Source organism: Labrus mixtus, chromosome 11, assembly GCF_963584025.1.
Source record: "Labrus mixtus chromosome 11, fLabMix1.1, whole genome shotgun sequence".
NCBI classification, from domain to species: Eukaryota; Metazoa; Chordata; class Actinopteri; order Labriformes; family Labridae; genus Labrus; species Labrus mixtus.
Genome location: NC_083622.1, coordinates 19,966,333 through 19,992,102, shown reverse-complemented (window position 1 = coordinate 19,992,102; position 25,770 = coordinate 19,966,333). Strand labels below are relative to the sequence as shown.

The 25,770-nt window shown below is 40.8% G+C and overlaps 1 protein-coding gene across 3 annotated transcripts in view; it reads right to left on the bottom strand.

The window, feature by feature from the left end:
- Positions 1–6,167: 6,167 nt before the first annotated feature.
- The window catches only part of efna3b (ephrin-A3b), a 62,723-nt gene continuing 43,120 nt past the window's right edge, over positions 6,168–25,770 (bottom strand). For all 3 annotated transcript variants that reach the window (XM_061050698.1, XM_061050697.1, XM_061050699.1), the window contains 4 exons: positions 18,941–19,233; positions 16,846–16,911; positions 15,537–15,614; positions 6,168–9,724 (listed from right to left, as the gene is read on the bottom strand). In XM_061050698.1, coding sequence (XP_060906681.1) covers positions 9,606–9,724; positions 15,537–15,614; positions 16,846–16,911; positions 18,941–19,233 — 556 coding nt within the window. In that variant the 3' untranslated portion in view covers positions 6,168–9,605. The remainder of the gene's footprint in view (positions 9,725–15,536; positions 15,615–16,845; positions 16,912–18,940; positions 19,234–25,770) is intronic.

Sequence of the window (25,770 nt, the reverse complement as noted above, 5' to 3'; positions counted from 1 at the left end):
CTTCAGATTAAAGCTTTAGATATATTTGGTTAAAAACATCTACTGTGAAGTAAAATCGGGATGATGCTGTTGTTAATCCGTAGAGAGGAATTGTTAGTTTTTGCTACCAGAGACAGGGTCTGTTATGACTCCCTTATTCACATCAGTCTGCTGGGAATTTCAGAGGGAATTCTTGCAGATCCATTTTTCATTATTGATCCATTTTTCATTTTCCAACCAAAATATTCCTTTACTTAGCAACGCTTCTGTGTAAAGAAATCCCCTTAGAATTACATTCTGTTCTCTATCAAATGAGTAACAGATGAAAAAAAAAGGAATGTAGAGAACTGGGCAAATTTGAGAAGCTGGTATCAAAATCTCATCTGTTTTGTTCTTGTTCCAGTTTGATGCAGCGATCTGATTCTGATCACTTTTTCATCGCTCTTGCTCACGAGAAGTTCAGCTGTGTCCAAACCCTTAGTCAAGAAGTCACATGTCGTAAGAATACTTTCAGGGTCAATTTGAAGGAGTGCTCTGCACATTGCGAAAGTATACACATTTTGTAAAAGGCCAGAAATGTAAATCCTTATTAAAGTCACGTCATAAACAACACAACATAAAGTCAGCTTTTCTACTTTTTGCTTTGTTTACTTAACTTCTTATTCCCAAATCACTTCCTGTTCACAAGAGGATTTTTCCTTTAAAATGAAAGGTCCAAGCCAATGTTGAATGAGATGTAATATGTTCCAAAAACAGGTTGAGTTCATTTAATACTGAACAGAAAAGCAGAAATGCATTTACAGGAAAATCACCCAGATTATTACATCATCTCTGAGTTGAGTCAAATGTACAGTCGTCATCAGTAATAATATTTATCATTATATCTTTAAAAAAAAAACAACTTTGGGATCTAAAACACTTAAGCTGTTTTAATGTCATTCAAACAGTGCTGCATTAAGAGGCCTATGTAACGTGTGTGGCTTTGTGGAAAATATTAGATGTTTGCAGAATAGTGAAAAGGCATTCACTTATTCTCTCTCCATTGACTAGTACATTGTTGGCGCCCTGATGGTTAGTGAGAGAAAAACAAAGTTTTTATTTTTTTTGCATCAAGATGTCGTGAGTTTTGAAACCAGTGAGACACAGGTACCAGAACTGCAGATAATATAGCAGCAGCTTATTGCTTTGTTTTAGCAGATGTGTATTATAATGTGTCATCTGCATATGATTACACTAACATTTGGACAAATATTTGGTCAATTATTAACATAAAGGCTAAGGAGGATTGGTCCCAGTTCAGAGCTTTGATGAACTTCAACTGAGCAGCTGATGTAAGATGATTTTGAATTTCTATTTGACAATATGACTTTATCCAGCAGAGGGCACTGTTTGAAAATTTCAACTATAGGAGTTTTAAAAGAAGCTAATCATAATTTATTGGGTCCAAAGCTTGTTTCAGATCCAACACGTCTCTTAAGTGACCACCTTTGTCTCATAAACTTTTGAAGTTTTTAGGGAAACAACAGGTAGCTTTATTTATGGAGCGATGGTGGCGAAATCAAAACTGCATTTGTTGGCGATATGAAGATTGTTAAGATGTTCTGTTAATTGCATCAACAACCATTTATCTGCCACCCTTTATACGACAGGTTAGATATGTATTGACTGATAGAACTGATAGATAGTTTGGTCCAATCATAAGCCTTAAAGACTGGGGTCAACTTGGCAGTCTTCAAGGTTGTTGACACTCTACTTTGTTTTATGGACAAGTTTATTAAATGTGCAATTAGGCTTGCAAGAGTCTCTCTGTAAAGCTTTATTAAGTTATTTTCCAGAGTCCAGACCAAAGGAGAAGACATTTATTTTAAAGATTTTAGAGATTTTAGTTATTTAGGTGGTTTGGGGGAAAGTTTATCTCCATCAAAGTTCATGTCATAGTCAGAGTGAGTTCCAATCCAGGTTCATAGTTAAATTTGCTGATGATTCTGTGATTGTCAGCCTCCTGCAGGAACACGAGGTGGGCCATGGTCCTGTTCTGGACAGTTTCTTAAAATGGTGCAATGACTCCAACCTGCATCTCAATGTCTGTAAAACAAGAGATGCTGATCGACTTTCGCAAGAATCCACCTGACAAAGCACCAACGCTCATTAACAGCACAGCTGTAGAGACAGTGACTCAGTATAAATACCTGGGTACTATCCTTGATGAAAAACTGAACTTTGATGCGAACACTGACACCATTTGCAAAAAGGCCAATCAGAGACTGTTGTTCTTGAGAAAGCTAAGGATTTTTAATGTTGACAAATCTCTTCTGAAAATGTTTTATTCATCTTTTATTGAGTCCATTTTGACTTTTGTGATGATCTGCTGGTTTGGTAACCTCAGCACCGTTAACAAAAACAGGCTGGGAAATATTGTTAAACTTTGCCGAAAGATAGTTGGAGTTGACTAGAATGATCTTGGCCATGTTTTTCAAGTAAGAGCCACTCGAAAGGCAAAGGCCATCTTGGAAGACCCTCAGCACCCCCAGCATGCAGAGTTTAGACTTCTGTTGACAGGGCGGAGGTTCACTTATGTAAGGAGGTCGAAATCAAATAGATACCTGAGGTCGTTTGTTCCATCAGCTGTTGGGTTTTTAAATAAGCTGTAGGTATTGTTGCCTGTACACTTTTACTATGGACTGTTGGTCCTTTGTCCCTTAACTCACTCACGCCCATCATGGTGATATCCATGGTAGTTATGTTTTATATCTTTGTATTTATGTCATTGTGTTGTTTTTTATGGATGTATTGACTACCTCTGTTGCAAACCAAATTGCCCCTTGGGGACAATAAAGATTTTCCAAATCCAAATCCAAATGTAAGATGCTACTGGCTGCTTTGAATTTCCATTCAAATCTATCTATCATTGACTCAGCTTGACACAACGCACACATTCCCACCATATAGGCACCACAATCTGCAATCATGTTGACGTATTTGTCCTTGCTCAGTTCAACGCCTTGGACTGATCATCAGACATTATTCACAGATCACAGACCTACATAAAGGCGTGGTCACGTATAGAGGAGCAGGTTTTTAAATAGGAGCCATAAGGCATGAGTAGGAAGTCTTTCCTTTCCTCCTCGTTGCATCCGTCACAGGGCTCACATCACCTCACAGACATGACTCAGGGAGCACGGGGTTGCAGGGCGTGTGTCAACACAGGATCATCATCTGTTTTCTGTTGATGTCTTTCTGCCTAAACGTCTTTGGGTGTTGCAGATTGATGGGTGTGGGGAGGCTGACGTTTTCTTAAATATGAAAACCATATGTGAAAGAAAAATAAAGAACAACAAGAGTCAATCAACTGAACTTGTCAGTTGTTGTTGCTGTGCCATGGTTCTATTTGCAAAGTTAACGTTGTACCCACCAAAGTTTTTGCGGTCATCCAGAATTGTTTCATCCCTAAAAGTAGTTTCTAGATTGCCTGAGCAGTAAGACAAAATACAAGCCGTGATAAAATATAGTTTTCTTTTAAAACCTCAAGTTAGAGGAGGTCTATGGCTTCATGCTTAGGCTCTATAGTTACACTGTTATCCTTTACACACAGGTCTGAATTTGTTCCTTAGGTCTTGAAGGTACTTCATGTGTTTTAATAGAAGGTTTTGTGGGTAAAAGAAAACTGGGTGGATTAAAAATGTATATGTATATAAATTCACAGTACTTTCAGTAGGCTACAAGCTAATACTAAAGGTTATCTGTTCAGAATTTAAATGTCAAAAGTCCTCACAAAGACACCAAAGTTGTGCATGTGCTTGTTAAATATTGTTCAAACAGGCCTATTGTAAACAGCTTAATCTTTACAAGCCTGACCATGCATGACATTAGTTCCCCACTAAAACAAACACAATTAGAGCAAACAGAAATATTATTCTTCAGCCTGAATGATTGTGATAAATGACTGCAGTCTTAGGCTGTCTGCATGCTCCTCACTCAAAGACCTTACTGTATAGTTCAGTCATTCGTTTCTCAAGAAAGCCTCTTATCTTATCGATGGTTGTTGCATAACTTCTACCAGGATGGTACGAGAAGGAGCACGTCCATGCCCTTTCACACATTCTCAATTCTGAGATGTCAAAAAACATCCCTGTCCATGAATTCACCCACTTCAACATGCGGCAATGAAGTTATATCATAACCCAGTAAAATAAAAACTGCCTGTTTAATCCTGGTGACACCAGTTACACAATGCCCATTGTGGCTTTAATGGATTTATGTTTTCTGATAAAGGATTACATGGCTGAGGCATCAGGGAGCAGCACCTCTTATCAGAGCTGTCCGAACAGTGGCACCAAGTGGTCAGCTTTTGCTACTGCAGAAAGAAATCAGTGTAAAATCTCAACAATTTATAACAGTTTTTAAAGAAAAGGTCTTTTCCGAATTAGATTTTTGAAGATTACGCCTTTCAACTCTTTGTAAAACTCATATGTATCAGTTAAGGAGAGACAGAAGATGCTATCAGAGAGAATGTACTATAGCAAGCACTCTGAATATGGCCGATCAATACAAGAGGGAGTTTTATGACTGATACAAAAAATCAACAAAAATGTCTGGAAGCTTTATCTTAGCCGAAGTGAGTCAGGGATTCTGGGAAAAGCAGACTTAATGTTGCCAAAATATGATTTACTGCCAGTCATTGCATTCATCCCTGAAGTTCACTTCTCAAACCTCACTGGTGTCTGATTCACCGCCTGGATCTTCTTCCAGCGGTGTGATGATGAGTCGGTCTCCAAATTAAATGATAAAGATGCTTTTTAGATAAGCAGTAAAATGTTACCACATAACTCTGATGAAGAGCCTATTGACGCTGCAAAGGTTAGAAATATATTTGAATAAGATTAACAGAAAAGTAGAGCGCTCTACGGTGTTGCAAGAGTTGAGAAGAAGAAATCACTGATGAAAAAAATAAAATAAATAAAAACTGGGCTGTGACTTCCAAACTTATTCTTCTCTCATGTTTGCAAATCAGCTGGAGTCTAAGCTAGGGTTTGGATCTCATTACAGTGACACTCAGCCAAATCTTTTTATGGGGTGTCAAAAACACCCTGTAGGATTGAAAAGATGGCTGCAGAACCTCTCATCATTTAACAGAACCAAAGCTGATAAATCTGATGGTTTTTTTTTTCTATTGAATCGTTTGATTTTAATAAAATATCACAAAAAAATGACAGGTGGTATTTTTCACAGTCAAATGATCCTAAACCCTAAGTTCTCTAATCGTATCGAGACTATCTTTCCATTCCGTTACATATTCCATGTACGGGGCTATACTCTCTTCACTCAGAGAACCATGGTTACACATTGTAACCGTACGTTATATCTGTCCTTTCATTGGACCTGCAGTTATCAGGGTTTACCCCATTTAGGATAATGAAGTGGGAAATCCTCGCAGTTTAGAAAACTCACACAAAATAATGTTGAGCTATTTGCCAACAAATTTATAAAAACTATCATCACATAAAAACATTGTTTGTTAAAATGTCGACTTATTTATAGTTTCATATTTAAAGTGATGAGTTTTAGTAGGCTATCAAATTGTTGTCGTTTTAGTTTCTCTACTTTTCAGAACTCAAACTTGCATGGCTTTGCTTTCCAAAGATTTGGACTGCACATGAACTTGATAACTTATCTTCCATGAACCAACTTTCTACAATTTGTTGTTAATCTTCTTGATATATACTACCTGCTGACTTCAATCTGTCCATCTTCTGTGAGTCAGAGCAGAGTGACTCCTGTATGACAAAGACCTGTTGCATAAGATCAGAGACAGCGAGCCCGGCTAAACTCTGACACCAGCAGCGACTTTATCCACCCCATCAGCTGCTCCCCACACACACACACACAGGTACAGGCTGTCCTATTGTCATTCAAATGTGTGGCTGCTGATTGAAGCGCTTATCTCTCCTAATCGGAGCGTGTAAAGGTATTACTGCTGAGGGAGAGCGTCACCACACCAACTTTGACATGGAAAATCACATCTGTGAGCTCCCAAACAGCATTATCTACAGAAAGGGAATAAACCAGGTTGCACCCCCTCCATCTGTTGTCTTTGATTAGCTCCATGCTCGTTCCCTCTATTTTCATGTCCTCAAAGACAGAGAGAGTAGGGGGGGGGGATCAGAAATAAAGAGGCAAACACACACATGTTCTTAAAAGTAAGATTTGTAAGCTTATTATTTTTGTTATCATGATCATTGTTATAACCTGTTATGGTTTGTTCAGTTTACAGTTTATTTTCAAGTTCATTTAAAGTCATTCCAGTCGAAGGTAAACATGATTGTAATTGTTGTTTCCAACACTAATAAATGCTTTTTTGTTTTGTTTTGCTAGACAACAGTCGGTCACACTCTCTTAGAAACACAGGAAGAGTTTCACACTCTCTCACTCGTTCAGTCAGACACACACACACACACACACACACACACTCGTCTACACACTGACACCAGCACACACAGAGACAGACAGCATCTCATGCTATAACTCCTACACGCAGACATGAAGTGATTAACAGATGAGCTCTGATTCATACTCTCCCTCTCACACACACACACACACACACACATTCAGACGATAAACACGCACACTTTCTTGCTCTCGTGTCTAAGTTCGTAAGTGCAACTTCTTGAAGAGTGATATTTCCCTCTTGAACAGCTCTTCAACCCCCCTCCCCCCCCCTCCACACCAGGACCCAAACAACACAACCCCCCCACTGAGAGCCATATATACACCTGGGTTTGTGTACACACTGTCATTATGCAGTGCTTAATGATAGGCTTCTGTGTATAATAAGGTATAATCTCTTATGTCTTGTTTCAAGATTTGATGTGAAAATACTCTATATAACTGACAAAAAAGCCACTTTATCCTGATACTTTATTCATATATAAATGGTTCCCAATCCAAAAGTTATAAGATGGTGAAGTAGACAAAAATAATCTACAGCACAAAAATCGGTTTTATCATTTCAAAGTATCTTCTTTGCAGCTGCGGCGATGTTGGCCTGCGCCCAAGCAACACAGACAACATCAGCAACAACTGCAGGTGCTTCTAACACCACGTACCTTCATCTGGTCGATAAGGAAAACGATGACAATCTGCAAAATGCCCCTTTAAAATGGTAAAGTAGAGATTTATTTAACCCAAAGTACTTTTTGGAGCTCCAAAAACACTGCATTCAGCGCTGCACACTTACACTCAGATGTTTTGTTAGTCAAATTCTACATGAAAACCTGTTGACTGGTTGATTAACTCCAATCCAAAATGCAGTTTTTAGCACAAAAAAAGTCAACTGTCGTGACCGATCCAAAAACGGTTACAAGTCAAATAATCGAGGTAACTCGTAAAGATTTGAGAAAGCTTTCTTCATCCGTCATAATCGCATCCTAAACAGTAAAACGACTGGAGAGTTCTAAAGAGGGTCAAACAAAAAATAAAGAGGGTTGGGAACCACTCATACACATGTTCTGTAAGTGTTGATCGTCATAGAATTTGTAATCTACAAGATAACTGAGCGCTAAAGTTAAAAAAATAATCAGTTGGGTAAAAGCCTCGCAGAGTGAAGCCCAAGTTTACATATGGCTCAACCCACCCGATCTTCACACTTTGAAACTCTCATCTCCCCACTGAAGATGACCAAAAATACACCACAGCAAACTCAACCAAATAGAAATGAAAAACAGAGAAATAAAAACAACCACAAGTAAAACTGAGCCTCAAGTTTGTAAAAAAAAAAAAAAAAGAAAATGCTAACATCACATTCCACCTTTGCAAATTTCAACACATTGGAAAATCCATTCTTTGTCCGTGACTGACATTTACAAAAGCACTCTAACGTCTCACATGCCGGTGGGTGAGCGGCTAGAGTTCATCATCTTTGTCATTCTCAATATAACCACTTTCACCGTCATCATTGTTATCAGTTACTACAGTAAGCCATGCCTTACAAGAGTCCATCGCTGGCAGGGTAGGGTAACCATAGTGATAAGGTGCTAGTTGCAAATGAAATGCTATTCTGAAGCAACCACTGGTAGCTGTTTGAGTTTTGATTTGCCGGACCTCCCCACCTAAGCACTTGGTTTGTATGTATTACTTTGTTGCTTTAGTTGTGTTTTTTATTTTTTTTATTTTGCATTTTCATACTTATAGATGTACAGTAGGTTGATGTATTTTCAGGCTGTTAGTACCATTTAAAATAGTCTTTTTCTCTCTCAGACACACACACACACGACTCACTCAGGCAGATGTTTCAACCCTCAAGCACACACTAGTACAGAAACAGAAAATGTTGAACATGTGGCGTCTGATAAATGGGTTTACAGAGATGAGATCTGAGCTTCTTCGCGTGTATCAGTGACTGTCCTTCCTCCGTCCTTTTTGTTGTTGTATTTTCTTCTTTTGGAACAGCCTGCCGTCTGCTGAGAGTAGGACAGTAATGCTCAGTGTATCCATGGCTGCTCTGTAGCCGTTGTGTGCTTCGTTAACCTCAGAGATAACAGAGGATTAACTGAGTACTCCAGGGACAGGACAGAGAAGTATCGAAGCAACTTATGGCATCAGCAAACCCTTGCAGTGTCTGAGTTAATGGCACATCTATAGTAAAATCATCTCCCTTCTTCCCCAAATACAATCCATGTTATTGTGCATGAATCATGGTTTAAATGCTCTGTATTCCCCCCCCCCCACCTTCTTCATTTGAGAAGTGATGTTGAAAACAGGATGACAACTAAAACACTTTGCTTGGAGTTCCAGGTTGTGATTTTGAACTATCAGCTACTTTGACTAGTCTCCTACGTAGGACCAGCGCATATCTTAAGCCGGAACCTTTTTTTTTTTTTCTCCTTCCCTGGACCGGGACAAGTTCCCAGCCTCAAGATCAACAACATCAACAACAAAAAAAAGGCAATTTAAAGTTCAGTTTTTCTGAAATCTATTGATTCAGTTCATTTGAGTTCAGTTTATGTCTTGTTGCAAAGAGAAACTATGGCAACTAGCCCTAAGGAAGTGTTGCAGCCGACCAGATCCAGGTGACCATCCTCAAATGGTTTTCAATAGGGTGGGACGGTTTGATGCTTTTTTCTTCTTCTTCTCATTAGGACTTCAGCCCGCCGCTCCTGTTTTAGAAATGCTTTGTGTGGTGAGCATGATTCGACATGCTCAACCTGTGGCCTGTTCAGACACACAAACACAAACACACACAGACACAGACAGACACAGACACACTCACACACACACACACACACACACACAGTTCACCACACCTGCACCTGTGTGTAGCCGCTAACTGCAGTTGAACAAAAGTTCATTCTGTGTCACCCAGGGCCTGAAGGTCTTTCTACCCCACCAAACTCACAGTCTATGAACACACACGGACACAGACACAGACAGACATACACACACACACACATACACACACAAACACACACACACAAACACATTCACACTGTGATGCTTAGAAACTCTTAGAAAGCTCTTGCCTTCCACTCTATTTGAGGAATCTGTAGCTCCCCCATCCACTCTCCCACCCCCTGATACTGTACACCCTCCCAAGGCTAGTTGGCATGGTGATTCTGATGGGATGGCCGTTGCTAGGAGATGAAGAGAGTGGCCAGAAGGAGCATCGTCACGGTGAGGAGAAGGCGATCCCTGGACGGGCTGCTTCCACTGACACTCTTCTCCAGTTTGGGAACGAAAGGGTTATATTCATCTGAAAAAAGAGAAAGGAGGAGAGATGGTGTGTTTATATCCACTTCTGACAGGACTAGTAATGTTTGCTATTACACTTGAAAACTTAGATATATAGCTCAGCTTCTTATTACAGGTAAAATCACATGTGAGGGAGAGTTGTGCTGAATATCAGCGTGGCCTCGTGCTGAAGATAATCACATTCATCCTGATATTCAGTTCAACGGCACAACTTATATAAAAGCTTTACAAGAGACATATAGCAGTAAACAATAGGAAACAACAACAGATCATTATTTACTTTTTATTTGTTCATCATGTTGCTCCGTCACCACAACTACCTCTGAGTAGCTTGCCCGAGGTCAGAATTCTGACTTTTTTTAAATTCATAATTCAGAAGAAAAACTCAAAATGTCTGACTAAAACATGAACACTTTTTCAAAGAACAGACCTTAAATTGACACGGGGTACCACATTTTAATAAGGTCTGACTGAAGCACTCTTTTGTTCAGCAGTCAACTCAAAAGTTGAATATGTAGCGTCATCCGAGATCAAAAGTTAATTCAAAGGTATTTAAATGTGTGTTTTTGCATCTTGTCGTTTACATTTATGTGGTAAATGGAGCGTCTCTGATGCGCGTTATATTGAAGACTTTTTCGGACAGGAAAGTCCAAACAAAAAAAAACAAACAACATTAAAGACAAGCTGGCTTAGAGCAGAGACTCTAAGCTGCTAAGACAGTAAGTCTGATGGTAAGCCATTGCAAACCGCTGCAGTTGTTATTACAGAGCTCTCATTGTTCTAATAAAGTGGCACATTCCCAGTCACACAATAACATGCTGTTACACACACACACTGAGTATACTGTAAATCTGGCTCCGTGCACCTGGCACTGTCCTAAAAATAGTTTGCTTCCTTTTGTTGCGAGCTGCACGCTGACTGTTGATGTCTAGTCGATGTTCAAAAAAACACAAGCCGGCTGACAGTTCGCTGCATGCCTACACTCATGAGACACACGTGCGTCCAGACACGCCTGCTGTAGTCACTTGATTAATGAGACTGAAGAGCAGACAGAAGCACCATTTTCTGTCTCTCCACAGGACTGATGATGATGATGATTCGGGAACTATTGTGTTCGTGGCCCGATGGCATGGAAGATATTCTCAGAGTTTCCACTCGGCGTCAGAATATTTCCAGCTGCTCTGCGGGTCAGACAGCAGAGTAATGACTGGCTGACACCTGGTTTGGGAGATGGACTCCTCTGGTATGCTGCGCGGGCCAATCTAATGAGGTCCGCGCAGCCGCTAGCGCTCAGGTTAAATGCTTTGACCGCCCTGTAACCGAGCATGCGGCTGTGGGGTCAGAACGCTGATATTTTGGTGCTCACTGCCATAGGAATGTGTTTTGAGACACAAACAGCAGACCGTGGAACATCCTTGCCAAACTGGTTCTAATGTGTGGCTCCACTAATCGCCTCACACACACACACACACACACACACACAGCCACTGTCTCACACTGACTATCACAAACAAATGATTATCGGCTCCCACTTTTGGAGCGATGATTGTGCTGGGGGCATGTGACGTACATTATGACCTTCTGACATGTTCCTGAGCCAAACATCAGCTCACACCAGGAAGCTGTGAGTATTAGTGTGTATTACGTGTGTGTGTTTGTGTGTGTGTGCGAAGAAGAAGGGGGGGGGGGGGGGGGGGGGGGGGGGGGGGCTGAAAAACAGGCAGCTTCTCCCCGATAATTAGAAAGCTCAGATACCTAGAGGCGTCTATGAAATTGAATGTCATGTTGACAAGAACAAGAAGACATCGTCTGATTGTGTTTACGAGAGTATGTGTCTGTGTGTGAGGTGTGTGTGTGTGCGTGTGTGGGTGAGTGAACATGTGTGGTTGTGTTTGTCAGTATCTATCAACTGTTCTGTCTGAGCTAAATTTAAGCATGGTGGTTTCTGTCATAGTTCTCGGGCATGAAATGTGTTTTAATTTGATTTTCATGACACTATTTAAAGGGAGCCGAACATTTCAGTCACATGAGGATTCACAGCGTTAATGTGTTGATAACCTTATTTAACGAAGAAGATCCTGGTATGTTATAGAGAAGACCCACTTGTATACGTCTGTATGTAATGAAAAAGAATGACATGGTTTGGGAGGGATATGTTTTGAGCTTTAAATGACACTGCAGTGAAGTTTTTAACCGAATGATGAATATAATCACAATTTTGTGCAGTTTAGTCTTAGTTGTTAAAATTCTTCCAGCTAACATGTCTTTTTAGCATCCCTATCAGGGACATCTACAGACAAACACAAACAGACCAGCCATAAACCTCGTAACCTCGTAATCATACCTTGCCACATGTTGACAGCATTCTGTTTTATGTGCATAAGCTCATGGTTGCAACATTGTGTTTTTAATATCGGAGCACCTGAGCATTCAGCATGCACACCATGTGTTAATGAACGGTTTCTTGATAATGTTCTCTGATGCCTTTAAAGTTAAACATGATTTGGCACAATGTCAACAATGTTTTAAAGTTCACATTTTGTGTGCATTTATTAGCAGGTACTCAGAGTTCATTTCTGTAATGTCTGTAAAATATGACACAATACTGCAAGGTAGAAACCAAACATGTTCACTTTAAAGTTTATTACCAACATTTTACAACAGACTGAAAAGAAATGCTACAGAAACAGAGATGGTGTTCAGTTTGTGCTCCTCAAAGATACACAATCTAATGTTTCTTGCAAAGTACCACAAACACACAGTCCCTCAGAGATGTGGTAATAGCAACAATAAACCCCATTAAAGAGAAACATTCTGATTCCTCTGCAAATGGCCTGACCTGATCATCAGCTGCGAAAAACCGGAGCCAACAGGGTGGCTAAATGAGTATCCTCCCACTGAAAGTCATCAGTAATCACATGGCTGCATTGGGAGCTGCGCACACCCTTCCATCTGTGTAGTAAATGAGATCTAAATGAAATCTAATACTAGAGGCCGCATTCAGGAGGGAACCACTGTAAAGCTGTGGACACTGATTGAAAGAGGCAGAGCACAGGATGTAAACTATGAGCAGTGGAGGGGGAGAGACGGCCAGGTTTACAACATGAGCCCGCAATATTCAGCCTAGTTAAACATTTTCAGACACATTAATCAGGCAGATTGGTGTGTCTGGGTGGATGTGCTGATGCGAACTCTGAATAACAGGAATTAAAACTAGGAAGTGATGAGTCTGATCGGCAGTCAGGAGCAGAGAACGAGGGAAGGGAATAGGAAACTGCAGCTTCTTTGTTTTACGGTTCATTTCACAGCTCCCTGCTGATTTCCTCACTTCCTTTTTTTTTTTTTTTTGCACCATTTGGGTTTTCATATTAATTTTTATTGGCAACTCAGCCCTACAGGTAAAAGTGACCCACAGGAGGCGGGCTAATTTGTGCTCTTTTATTGTGTCAGCCGTTTGCTAAATACTAGCAACAGTTATTCTGTGGCATTTACTCTGGTTTTAATGTGAGTCTTTAAGTAGCACTTGAAATAAGCACCTTTGTTTTTTTTAATATTGGCAGGAGAGAAAGAAAAGTGAGGATGAGAATGAATACATATAGCTAAAGAATGAAGTGACAAATATAAGTGTGGCTTAAGGACTCCAATCCAATAACAAAATAACTTTGGGATATATATTATATATAGAGAGATTTTGATGTATACAACTTAAATCACAGTGACAGCATTATTGCACTCATAACCCTAGAGGTAAATCGTCTTGGGGGGGAAAAAATTAAAGCAGGGAAACAACTCAATTTCACACATCAAAAGGTGAATAAACCGACTTTTTGCGGTTTTCCTCTCCACTGCATTCCTACTTGTGCTCTGGGAGGAAAAATGTTGGATGGAGAATTAAAGGGCGGGAGGATGAGGAGGGCATGAAGAAAGAAGATGGTGTGAGAGAAAAGCGGGATGAAAGAAATGTGTAAGAAAGAAGAGAAGCTAGAGAGAGGGGTATCTGAGCAGACTCATATGACCTGCAGCCATTTGCCACAGCCGGTGATGAGTTTTCTTATGACAGTTATGAGAACAGACTGATTTATTACGCAAGTGCGCGCACACATGCAGGCGTACACGGACACACACAAGTAGATTAACAACACAAGCTCATATTTTACGGGCTACCTTGGAGAAGCGTGTTGAAGCGAGACAGGATGATGATTGATCTCCACGTCTGCTTGTGTAATGTTAAGCAGCTAGCTGGGCCGCGCTAGCTGTACAGTACATGCTGTTTTTGTTCTGCGGCGCGAATGTTACCATAGCACTGAGAGGCAACCACATGATCGTCTGAGAGATTATTTTAAGTCTGTCGCTTATTGATCTACTGCTCAGCTTGTCCCTTTACTGACAGCCAGATTTCATACTGTTCCAGAGCAAGCAGATTTGGCCTGATTCACACGAGTCCAGCAGTTGTGTAATCCGGATGGGAGAACAAAAGGGCAAAGTACAGCAAATCTGGACAACAATTCCCTTTTTTATGAATATTTCTTTGACTTACCATGGAACTCTGTGTTCTGTGCATGTCCCGGTGAAGACAATACGTGTTGAAAATGAGTATATACCTGTAGCTATTAGCACCATTAGCAGCTTACACAGCCTGCTGGTGCTGTGAAGTTATCTGAGCTGAAGGTCACATTTTCCTTTAGTTGTCTGTTGATTCTGCATTAACCCACAAAATGTCTGAAAAATTACCTCTAGTGATAATTAATGTTTGTGTTATAATCAACATGAAGAAATGAGTGTGACATTTTCACTGCATGCGGGGGGGAAAAACTGACATGCTTGCAACGATCACTCTCTCATCAGTGCCCTCTTAAGAGATAATCCAAATCAGAGAAGCTTTGAGATGATGAAAATTGTTGCTTTTTTTCCCCCCCATACAGATCATCATGTCATTGGAGCCACACTAAGGGCTTTATTGGCTTTCTGCTGCCCTGAATTTAGCCTTTTAGGCTCGACGAGGGCTGACCTGCTATCTGATCGTGGACTGAATGAAGCATCAAAGACAGTGTTTGGAAAAAAGAGACTAAAGTTATAACTCAAAAGGTGAGAAGATGAAAATCATGGCGACATTAAAATAATCTGAAACAAATGAGAAAATCTGAAATAAAAACATGCATTTAAATTAAAGACATGAAAATGTTGTCGTTATTTTTCAGTTCTTCTTCAATATAAATGTTGTAAAATGTAATCAAGAAATTAATTTTCCCATACTTTTGTTAAATTTCTGTGATCATTAAATCGATTTAATCACTTTTTTAAAATCTATAATATATGACATATAAATGCCTGTACGCTTTTATTTTTTAGACAATGAGTATGAGTCTCACATTTACCACTCTGTAGCTTTAATAAGTAACCAGGTCTGTATTACACCGGTAATTTGGTGAAATTGCTAAGTCTCTTTCATTTTCATTATAAAAATTATTTTTTATTATAACATATTGTTGGTTTTAGTCCGTTTTTGTGGTTTGATGCATAATTAACCTTGAACTTCATTATGGTCGCATGACTGTGAATAATATGAATCACATGATGTCTTCTAACTGATGAACATGAGTTCATGTCTGTTTTTTATGTCCAGAAGGTCCTAATGGATTTGTTCCACATTTACTCACATCTACTTTAGGTGCATGTGTGTGTGTGTGTGTGTGTGTGTGTGTGTGTGTGTGTGTGTGTGTGTGTGTGTGTGTGTGTGTGTGTGTGTGTGTGTGTGTGTGTGTGCGTGTGCATGTGTGTGTGCGTGTGTGTGTGTGCGTGCGCGTGTGACTCACCAATATCATCGATTTTTAGGCCTGGTCTAAGCGTGTAGTCTGGTTCTGTAGGCTCTGGCTCATCATCCACATCAGAGGCTGAAAGAGAGAAAGCGAGAGAGAGAATAAAATTGAGTGAGACAGAAAACGAGTGAGCCGGAGAGTGAGGTTGGATGGGGTTAAACCATTCCTCAAACCCAAAGGATTTTAATTACATCCAAGTCGACATGTTGAGAGAACAGCCTAGGGAACAGCAAGGCAAGGGTGTAGGGGTTAAAAAAAAAAGAAAAAATCCCCCGGAGCCGACAGACTGACAAGCCAAAACAAGGGAGCAGAAGAGAGAGAAAGACGGAGAGAGAGAGAGAGAGAGAGAGAGAGAGAGAGAGGGAGGGAGAGAAGAGGGGAGGGAGATCAAGCTGAAGAGAGGGCAGTGTGTGAAAAGAGAAGGAGAGCGATGGAGCCGGGGTGTGAAAGGGAGGAGAGGTTAATACTACAGGGCTGTGGAAGTTAAAAGGACCGGACAGGCCAGGGATCAAAGTCTGTGTGTATAAGTGTGAGCTCTGTGAGTGTTAGAGTCTGTGTGTGTGTGTGTGTGTGTGTGTATGTGCGTGTGCGTGTCTGTGTGTATGTACGTGTGTTTGAGCGAGAGAGGGGCGAGAGATTGAAGGAAGGCAGGAGAGCGAGAGAGCGAGAGAGGTTAACACCACATATACATAGCCACCCACTGACCGCACACAGTAATAAATGGATTCTGACAGGGAGCGAGAGAGAGAGAGAGGGGATGACGGAGGGGAGGAGGCGGGGTGAGGGGCCTTCAAAGCTGGAGCTTCTCCTTTCTGCTGAGCAGGAGAAGAGAGAGAGAAGACAGAGACAGAAAAAGAGAGAGGAAGAAGAAGAAGAGAAGAAGAAGAAGCAGAAGAGCAAAGAGGGGGTTCTGTGTTGTGAGTGAAAATGCTGCAGGGGAAACTCAGCAGGAGTATTAATAGCTCTGCCTGTTTCAGACTGTATTTAGATTGTGTGTGCATCTGTATGCAGCCGCTGTGTGTTTGAGTAATAAGTCTGTAAATGTGTGTGTGTGTGTGTGTATATGTGGGTTTGTGGGTAGCCCGGTGGCCGCCAGATGGTGGAGTAGCCAGATGGGTGCAAATACAGTCTGCAAACAGGTCCAAGCATTACATTACAGCAGGTCAAACACCACACACACACACACACACACACACACACACACACACACACACACACACACACACACACACACACACACACACACACACACACACACACACACACACTACCGAAAATAAAACCACACACACAGTTCGAGACTCACCAGTGGAGCAGCAGACGTACACCCGTAGTCTCAGACAGCTGCGGCCATGATGATGGGTGGGTGTGGCTGTGGAAATATAAAATGCACAATAGATCATTCATTCCCCTGGTGGTGTGCCAAAGATCTAACTAAGGTCATCAAAATTACTTAAATCATGATCACATACTTGATCATTTCTAAAGGTTTTTGGTAAGAACACATGTTCAGGCCTTTTATGTTGGGATGTTTAAAGAAAAAATTTCAAGCTAAAACCAGAAAGAGACTTGGAACAAAGTTAAAGATTCTAATGTAAACAAGTTAAATGTAATGTAACATTGGGTGTCCTGGTTATATAACCGACCATAAGCTGAGTGTTTTTGCCTTAACTGATTTAAAATGTGTTTTTGTGATGTTTACATCCTGGTTATTGCCGCACTTTGACTACACGGTAACATATCAAAAGTGATGCATCAGTCCAGTCAACGTTACCAGACTGGATTCAAGATATGAGTGTTCTACAAATAAACACAGTTAATATACAATAAAATGAATAAAAAATGTGTATGACATCTCTTTGAGTGTTGATCTACACCTGTGTGAGCATCAGTTTCTCACAGTATGCTGGTTTCAAGCAACCTCACATCTAGCCATAGGAGTAAGAGAAAGATGTGGTGCTGCATTGGTGCATCATTATATTTTCTTCCAAGATGCACTGGGGCACATCGGCTAATATGACACAGTGACTGCATGTGACGTAGTGCTGTATTTACTAGTGCGGTAATTGTAACTCAAATGAACATATTTCTGCAGAGTTAAAGTGAAGACGACCGCCCTTTAAGTGAGGCTTTTGTAGACTTAAAACATGTTTTAGACCGGGAGACTACTGGTTTTAAAATGTTTGATAAAAGTATATATAAAAAAAACGATTTTATTGCCAAACAGAACAACAGTAAACATACATGTATAACTTCATCTGTTCAATAGTGTGGCCAACAACAAGTTGTCCGACGGGATTGATGCATACACAGCCTGTTCACACACCAATAGGGAATACAAGCACATTTTAACCACTGTATGAACAAAACCATCTTATTGGCAGTCCAAAATATCAAACTTATTTATTGAATTCACTTGATGAGTTAAACTGCGGGGACCACAAAGATGAATCATCAAAATGAATATTATCTTGAAGCTCTGACGTGAGATGATGATTTGATCTTCATCTCGAATAAAGTGTGTTTTTTTTTAATAGTAATAATATCGTTATTAATTATTAAAAAATAATGGACTACTTTTAAAGATAAGACATGTCTGCTTTGACATGTTACAGAACGATAAATACAGAGCACAGTAGGTGCAAAAAAGGAAAAACTTTAATAAAAGACGACCACCTTAAACAGAATCGGTAACATTAGTTTTTTTTTTTCTTACTCTGACGAGTAAAAAAGGATTGCTTTAAAATGCTTAAAGCGGTGCAGCTAACCAGTCATTCCCAGGGATGACATCAAGAGGCACACATCCACACCCAGGGGCTATTTAGGGTGACCATCTGACCTACCCTGGATGCTGTAGACTGCTGGGTAGGCAGGAGAACCCACACGGAGCATCTATCTGATGCTGCAGCACAAAAAACTTTCAGGGAGACTTCTCCCGTCCTCCGATGCAGCGCTAATGATCACTCCCTTCATTATATACCCATTTAATGCATGAGACATTTATGAAATACTTCATTTAAAGTGGTTTGATGACAAGCTCAAAGTCTATTATTTATACAGTGTCAAAGCAGCATGAGTTGTTGTGAGATAATTTGATTAGCTCTGAACAAAATTGATGAGCCTGCTTGACGGTAGCGTGATTTGATTAGATGTGAAACAGCAATTTGTTGTCTGAAATCACCTGAGGACAGGACAGCCTTTTTGTCTACTCCACATAGAGTCATCACCAAATCCATTAAACAATCAACTCAAAACATGTTTGGTTTTAGAGGCCGAGTTTTTAGCACTACTGCTCTTGTTCCCATTACTTGTTTATGCTCTGAGAACATACAAAAAGATTTATTGGTGATACAGTATATACATAAAAAAAACATATTGATTATTGTTTGGATTCCACTTACAGATGTAGTAGTACTCCTGTCCGACGTGGAACTCGTAGCCCAGCGAGAAGGCGCTGTATCGCTGGAACTTCTCCGAGAACTTGATGGGCGCGTGGGGGGCGTGGGGACGGTTGCACTCCCACCTCTTGAAGCCCAGCTGAGGGTCGCAGTTCCTGTAACCCCGGTAACTGACCATGTAGAGGACGTACTGCTCCCCGGTGCCCACCATGCGCTGGCTGTCGTTGTAGTGAGGGCAATAGATGTCCAGGTAGTCGTTGACATTCACCTGCATGGTGTAACCCTCCCTACGCAGACTTGAGAAAGAAAAAAAAAACACACAGAGAGAACGGAAAGAGTTAAATTAACAACAATCAGAATAAGAGCTACACTTTGTATTTTAACATGCTTGTTACTTCTACTAGCTGGCTTTATTTCTGCAACATCTCTGGATACACACAGTGTTGGTCCGAACACAACACAAGCACACACACACCAGATTCACCCTCTCACATCACTGTCTGTTGTGTCGTGTTTGCTGAATTTGATGAAGGTGTTTCATCTTGCATGTGCACTTGGGGTCAAAGAACTCTTTGTTTGAGAGTTATTGAGTTATTAATAACACAAAGCAGGTGTGTGTAAGGTAAGTGAGTGTGTGTAAGGTAAGTGTGTGTGTGTATTTGTGGCTGCAGGGCTGCTGCATGCAGAGAATGCGGAGCTGGCTCTTCAGTATGAACTGAAGGCCCCAGGGCCACAGCTCCTTCTCCTGGTGTCAGCGCAGCGTTGTCCCCTAACCCCACTGCTCGTACATCAACCTGAGCGCAACGCTGCACTCACGTCAGCCGTCAACGTCCTGGCTACGTTTTTAACCCCACCCCCCCCCCCTCCCCCTAGCCCACTAAAGCTCATATATCAGCGTCAACCCTAAAAAGAACTCGGCTTGACAGGAAGATAAGGTCTGATTCTGTGTCTGGGATCGGATCTGTGTGTAGTTTGTGTGACAAAGTGAAATAGATTCTTTCCTGACATCCAAAAGCCCCCTTTTTTCTATCCCCGTCACAGACGCGGGTCTGTATCTGTGTGACAGAGACAGGTTGCAGTTGTAAATCATACACACGCCGATGAGCATGTGCACACACACGCACACACACACACACACACACACACACACACACACACACACACAGCCTGTTATAGTGGTGACATCTTAAAATCACAAGGGGGCAGCAGAGTGTCGTCCTGCGCCTGATCCCGCCTCTCTCCCTCTCTGCCAGTTCTAGGTCATGTCTCCAGGGAGATTATTATTCAATTATTAAATGAAGATCGAAACACGGCTCCCCATGTCTCCCTCTCTCCATCACTCCTTCCCCGCTCTCTTCAAATCCTTCCTGAATTTGTCTTTTCTCCCTCTGCTCTCCATCCCTCTCATCCCTTCCTTTCAGAGTGACAGCAGCGGAAGATTAATTGTTCAACATCCCTCCTTTGCTCTCGTCCTTCTCCTCCTCCTCTCTGCTCCTTACGTTCTCTCATTACATCATTTACTCGCCTGCAGAACAGATTTACTTCTTGTGGTATTAGTGTTGGGGAAAAAAAGCACAAAAATGCTTCAAGGGAACTATATTTATAGTGGATACAGAGATGATAGAGAGAGAGAGAGGTTGAACAAGAGAGAGAGAGATGAGTTTTGGTTCCAGCAGGGAGACGTGAATGCAAATGGAGAGAAAAAGAAAGAGAAGAGCAGAGTGTGCAGCAGTCAGTGAGTTAAAAAAACAGGAGGTGGTTCGAGAGTTTTACGCTACCAAAGAAAAGCAAGTTCTCCTCCGAGAGGAAGGGATGATGGCAGAAAGAAAGAGAGAAAAATGAGTGGGAGGGCAACTTGGAGGATTTTGAGTAATCTGAAAATAAATCACTGCCAAAAATACAAACTGGCTGTAGGATTCCCCCTGTGTAACAATGTGTGTTTTTCTGTTTTAAGTGTTTTTTTCTCGCAAGCTTTGGGCTGTGCGTGTGTGACATCAGAGCATCCTTCCATCATCTACCAAACATGTTCAGTATATAAACATTAAAAGGACGTGTGAATGAGAAGTGTTACTAACAAACACAATTTAAAAAAGGGTTGTTTTAATACAAGAGTCTCAAATTCAGTATCAGTGTTACATCAACATCCTTGAGTAAGAATCTATCCAAGAGAACATGGTGTTTTTCTTACAGGCTGTCAATGATAAGCAAACGGGGATATCTGATGGAAGAGTGATGTCGTGTTGAAAGGAGCGTGTTCTGATGTCAACGTGAAGGTTTTTAGACATTAAAAGAATGATCTTTAGTTAAAATTCTGCTGTTTCATTTGTTCACAATGACATATTACATGTGTGTAAGATAACTGGGAAAGAAAAAAACGACTCTGATAAAACAAATGTGTATGGATTTTTATAACACAAAATATATATGTACTGTATAGACAGGGCTGCTTGCCTCTGTAAAAGTGGATCTTTTCTGGTACTGATACTGAAATGTTGTACATTTTCTACACAGTTAGATTAAAAATTTAAACCAAAGAATGCTTGTATGTGAATGTTTTACAGTTAAATTGAGTTAAACTTTCATACTACACTGATAACATGTCAACACATAGACAAGTACTACTTTTCTATGTGTACTGAGAGCCCTGGTACTGGATTGATACTTCTTATTGTCCACTATGAAGAACCTATGTGCCTGAATGAGTGACTCCTAAAAGTGATGGACTGGTGGGGGTGAGGGATGGGGGGCAGATGCCTTTTTTCAGTGGTACACATTAGAAGTCCCTGAGTGTGTCACAGCTGTGGTTATTCAAACTGGAAGTCCTCAACAAGACTGTCTGTGTGTTGAGTTGTTATTATTTGTGATTGCAAATTGAAGAATTGAATTGAAGGGTTTTTCTTAGACTGAAGCTTTATTCCAAGTTTTCGTCTACTTGTCTTAATTAATATGAAATATAGAATTGTTCTCAGCTGTGGTTTTTCTGAGTTACACAGTGAGAATGTAGGTCATTACCAACATCTTTTTACTTCTTATATGTTACACTACGATGATGTGTGGCAGTATGAAGAATGAATAAAGAAATACACTCTTTCATTCAAATAATGTCTCGATGAAATGTTTTTTAAAATCATTTTGAGTCAGCAGGATGAAAGATCCCTGAACTGGATGCACTGTTTAGTTTGAGTTTGAATGGAAACAGATGGGTAGAAGCCGTCTTGATGGGAAATGTTCCGTTTCTCTTTCTGAAAAGTTGATGTGACAATCTCATACCAGTCACGATCAGATTCTTCATTCAGTCTGCTTCAAGACAAAAGAGGATTCAATAAATATTCTCATTTTAAAAACTGGTTTCTAAAACAATTCTGTATGAAAATGCACGCTGACTGAGAACATCATGATTCTAATTTTTTACCTTCAAATGTGAAGCTTATTTTAAGAGGCATCTTTGTTCTACCTTATGAGATTGGAGTGCTTTTTTTTTTTTGCAGAGTGGATGCTCCCTGAAAATCAAATCAAAAAAGATGAAGAGACAAAGAGATACCGAATCTAAGAGGTGGAGTACTTTATAAAGAAATCCCGTGATGTGCTGCCTTTCTCCGCTCTTTCCTGTTGCCTCGCTTTCCTTTTGTGTCGGATCAACGCTAATTTCCGCCCTGCATACGTGATACCTGACTAGTTGAAGCTGATAGGAGGGAGTGCGAGGTTTCATCAGCGACATACAATTCCCTGGAGCAGCGGGAGAGGCTTCCAGGAGTAAAAGAACACTTATACAGAGAAGCACAAGAGAGATGGAGTGGTGGAATGATGGAGAGAAAGATGGAAGGATTTATGGGATAAGACGAGGGGTAGTCGGGGTTAAAAGCTGCAGAGTCTGGCCACCAGGGAGCAGAGGGTGATAGCGGGAGGGGAGCAAGAAGGAGCAACAGCTAAGAGCAAGATCAAAGTGGGCCTGGATCAATGTCACTACTGTAAAATCACATCAGAGAGTGTGTGAGAGAGGGAGAGAGCAGGAGAGTGAGTATGTTGCCTATATAAATCAGTGGTAGGCAACATAATGCCACAGAGTAACCCCCTGCCTGCCTATTATGTGCCCGGCCTGTTGGAGCACTGTGCATCCATAAAACACTTTGACAGTAAGAGCAATCATTCCTTTTTGTAACAAGAGCTCGTAGGAGCAGCTTACTCTGCTCTTCTTTGTCAGTAGGACTTTAGAGAAAAAAAGAGGAGGGGGGCCAAGCGCAAAGATTTAACCCAATTAGTGCAGTTCTCCTCTTCCACGACCATGACAAAGTCATAGCATAGTATTACTAACTACACAAAACACATACCATGATATTGCAAAAATAGGACATGCTACATTACACAGCCATAGCAACACCATCACACACATTCTACTGGTACTGTAATAGATTATTTTCTTTACATGTTGATGGTCAATCTGTGATCTGTTTTCTAAACCTACAAGATTTATAAAGAGTTTGTTTGAATGCTCAGACGCTCATGTGATGCATTAGTTTAAATGCTACATACTGAGGTACAATATTCACACGGCTTATTTCATTTTGTCATGACAGGCCCGCAGCTGTATGAGAATGTTTCGTTGACAAAAACTCATGAACAGTATCATCCATGGCCTTGGATAAAGTGGATATGTAAACCAGAGAGTAAGGCATAAGGAAACACAAAGATGTGACCATGGGTTGGGTTCTCTTAACTCAATTGTTTTTATTAAATAATCTTGGGATTTTATTATTTTCATCAATTTGAAAATGATTGTCTATTTTCTGATGAGGATCACCCTATAGGAAGCGATGGCTAACATTTTGGAGCTTCTGGTGTAGCACGTCACTGCAGATACTGGTTCACTGTGACCCGGTAAACTAGTTAGCATCAAGGTCCATTATAAAAGATTTATTATATGGCTTTCTGTGCCTTTTATTTAGAGATAGGACAGAGGATAGAGTCAAAAAATCGGAGAGTGAAAGAGTGGCGAAAGGAGCCACAGGTCGGCCTCCAACCTGTGCTGCCAGCTTTGAGGACTACAGCCTCCAGACATGGGGTGTCACACACCAACCACTAGGCCACCGGCGCCCCTAAGGTCAGTTTTTAATTCATTAAAACAGTCATTCTATACAGCGCCAAATCATAATAAAGGTTACAAGAACTTCAAGGTCAAGACAGGACTTTGTGTAAATTCATGAATACTCGAGCTTTTCCTTTTACGACAATTCCAAAACTCAACTGGAAATAAGAATGACCCAATTTTTGGTTATAAAGTAACTCAAATTTTTAAGGTAAGTCCAAATGAGTAAATACAGTTTGTACATGAGTGAATACAGTAGAGATTTTTTGTGCTGCTGTACTGATGTAGTAATTGAAAACCCCCAAAATAAAGGATTTAAACAACAACTTCACATATAAAATCTTTGTCAGATAGATACAAAAAAGTCTAAATGTGTATCCCATGAATCAGAGATGGAACATGAATAACACACAATCTCACAGACACGATGAGAAACCCGATCCCTTCAGGGATTATTGTCCTTGTCAATATTTTTCTCATTAGAGATGCCTCTAGCTTTAACAGTGTTTTAGCAGTGTGCAGCATGTAACATGTGAGGCCTTGGTTTACGGCGCACACACAGACGCAGGGATAATGAAGGGATCCAGGTTTTCTCATTCTTTTTTAACTACTAAGACTTCAGAGATCAAAAGAAGAAAACTGTGGCTTATTGGGTTGCAAGGAGAGAAGTGTGTGTAACTGCGTGAGCAACAGAGGGCTGCATAGAAAATAAAATAAATAACATGCACGCCAAGATAAATCAAGGTTACAGAAATCAAAGGAGACACCGCTGATGGGCACAAGGCCGCGCTGGATTAAACCTGTCCAGCAGTGTTACAAATGATTTCCAATCAGGACTTTAAAAGCCACTCTGCCTCTCGAGGCCAGAATTCTTAATCCCGACTCTGTTTCGGTACAGAGATGCTAACATTGTTGGGGGAGGACTCCAATCAGCCAGCGGAGCGGTAGGTATAATTGAATGGCTCCCCCGCTGAATGGAGACTCCCAGAGATGTGTGGCATCAATACAGCTCTCATTGAACACAGACAGGAGTCCTTCCTACTGTATCCTCCTCTTCACACTCCCTCTGCTCTGCGTCTCTCTCCCCCCCTTTATCTCTTTTCTGTCTCCTTACATCCATTTTTCTCTTCCTGGGTATCAGTCTAGTTTTTTTTTTTTGCCAGAGAAACATCATGCAGAAAAGAGTGTTAAAAAATAACACCTATGTGTATACATGTCCCCCACTGACAACATGATGTCGCACTGCTGGTGAATAACAATACAGTCTCTGTCTTTCCTTGTATGTTTTATCCACTACAGCATTCCTGTGGCTACATTCTGTAGAAGCACAACATACAAATTATCACTATTATGTTGGCCAGTTGTTAACACTTGTCAATTATTCTATTCTTCTATTTTCATTACCGCTCGTTCAGAGACAGATAAAAGTGTGCAGCACTTGAGTCCAAGGCCTGTGGATAGAGTCGGATATTACAGGAAATGAGCTACAGGTCAAATTTTCACCCAGCCCGCCCGCTTCCAGGACTGTGCAGCCTCCGTACTTAAACCCATAAAGATGTTGTTTTTTTTTTTAATGATACATTTTAAGGGTTTTATGCCTTTGACTTGATAGGACAATGGAGTAGAGAATTAGACAAAGTGGGGAATGACAGGCGGGAAAGAAGCCTCTGGTAGGACTTGAACCCAGGCCGCCTGCTTGGAGGACTATGGCCTCTGTATATGGTGTGCGACCTAAACACTAGGCCATCAG